The sequence below is a fragment of the Pteropus vampyrus genome, unplaced genomic scaffold, assembly GCF_000151845.1.
Source record: "Pteropus vampyrus isolate Shadow unplaced genomic scaffold, Pvam_2.0 Scaffold253, whole genome shotgun sequence".
NCBI classification, from domain to species: domain Eukaryota; kingdom Metazoa; phylum Chordata; class Mammalia; order Chiroptera; family Pteropodidae; genus Pteropus; species Pteropus vampyrus.
In genome coordinates, this window is record NW_011889034.1 from 149,117 (window position 1) to 150,865 (window position 1,749).

The 1,749-nt window shown below is 67.2% G+C and overlaps 1 protein-coding gene across 1 annotated transcript in view; it reads right to left on the bottom strand.

Moving 5' to 3' along the window:
• Positions 1-1,749, bottom strand: part of DGKQ (diacylglycerol kinase theta) — a 16,078-nt gene that overhangs the window by 5,256 nt on the left and 9,073 nt on the right. Inside the window, exons 13-14 of the mRNA XM_011374702.1 lie at positions 1,020-1,058; positions 420-535 (exon numbers count right to left, since the gene is read on the bottom strand). Coding sequence (XP_011373004.1) covers positions 420-535; positions 1,020-1,058 — 155 coding nt within the window. The remainder of the gene's footprint in view (positions 1-419; positions 536-1,019; positions 1,059-1,749) is intronic.

The following is a 1,749-nucleotide window of genomic DNA, read 5'->3' on the forward strand; positions in this document are numbered from 1 at the left end:
TACCCCTGGGACTGGCAGGGCCGAGGCCCAGAGGCTGCGGGAAGGCACAGGACACAGGGCAGGCTCCGGGGCTCTGGCCCTTGCCTGGCCTCAGCTGTGGTGCCCACGGCAGTGCCCACCCTCTCCCGCACTGGCCGCCTGGCACCCCTCTTCCAGGCAGCAATGAGTCAGGGAGCACCACCTGACCACCTGACCAGAGGCACCAAGCAGGGATCATGAGGCCTGCTGGGCAGGGGAGTCCAGCCAGGCCCAGTGACCCGAGGGCAAAGGGCCGGGATTCCGCGAGGTCCCCTGGCCAGTGGCCTCCGTGCAGGTCTCCCACTTGTATGACTTGGGCACGTGCAGCAGACACCTGACCGTTAGATAAACCGGCTGTAGAAGCCGCCGCCCGGGCCAGGCCCCAGTGCCCGCCCACTCACCAGCACCTCCGGGAGCACCAGGGCGGTCAGCGGCCGGCCGTGCACAGCTGTGTCCCTGACCAGCATGTACAGTCGCTCGGCTTCTGCAAAGCAGGTCACGTCCAGCACCACAGCACCTGCGGCAGGTGGGCTGTGAGCACAGGTCAGCCCAACCCAGGATGTCTGTGTGGTGTGAAACGCCCACCCCTGGGGGAGTCTTCAAGGACAGCCAGACTCAGGGACAGGACACGGGGGACAGATGTGAGGCCGCCAGGAGGCAGAGTGAAGTAGCAGGCACGCCCTCACCCCCTCCCACACCGGCCGAGCCCCCGGGGCTGAGGGCTGTGCCCCAGAGGATGGAGAACATTGGTAAGTGCTCGAGGCCCACCGAAGACAGGTGGCCCGTGGCACGCCCTCCCCCTTCCAGGAGGTCTGAAGTTGTCCACGACAAGGACACGAGCCCACCGGTGGGACGATAACGGAAACACGTTTCCCTCACACAGGCTCCCGGAGAGGAAGGTCAGGTCTGAACCGGGGCCACGACCAGGGGAGCAAGTGGGGCTCTTCCATGTAACGGCAGGAGCGACTTCCGCCGAACCTGGCCTCTGCGCAGTGGCTCACCTTGCGAGGAGTAGACGTGGCTCAGGGTCACCAGGCCAGCTGTAAGGTAGGCTGCAGTCAGCAGAAGCAGAGGCCGGGCGCCTCACCCGGCCAGCAGCCCCTCAGGGGGTTGTCCCAGTCTGCACCCCGGAGCTGAGGAGACCCACTGGGTGGGGAACCAGCGAGACAAAGGCAGCGACCGTGGGAGAAAGGGCAGGAGGGCCCGGCCCTGCCCAGCAGCCCCCACAGCCTGCTCCGAAGGACTCCCACCCTGCACCTGGGGGCCAGGAGCCAGGAGCCCCAGGCCAGTCCAGGTGGTCACACCTTTGGTGGCCACAGCCTCGTCCAGCAGGCTGCCATACTCCTGGTGGGACAGGCCGGGAGGCAGGCCACCAACGAACAGGGAGATGTGTGGGACCACGGCCCTGTGCTCGGCCACGTAGAAGCGTGTCTGGCTCATCTGCCGCAGGGATGTCTGCAGGGGTGGGGCGGCGCTGAGCGCAGGGGGACACAGTGCCAGGCCCCTCCACACGCATCCAGGAGGGACCCTGGGGAGACCCAAGGCTGAACTGCACCGGGTGGAGGAGGGATCCTCCCCCCACCCCTCGGAGAGCTCAGGGTCTGTGCTCAAATCCCCACCTCCCCGGAACAGGTGACCTGTGAGGAAGCGGATAGGCCCCAGAGCCGGGCAGGGAGGCACTGTGGCCAGGACGGTCAGTGGCCCACTGACCTGCCGGATGTCTCGGAGCCG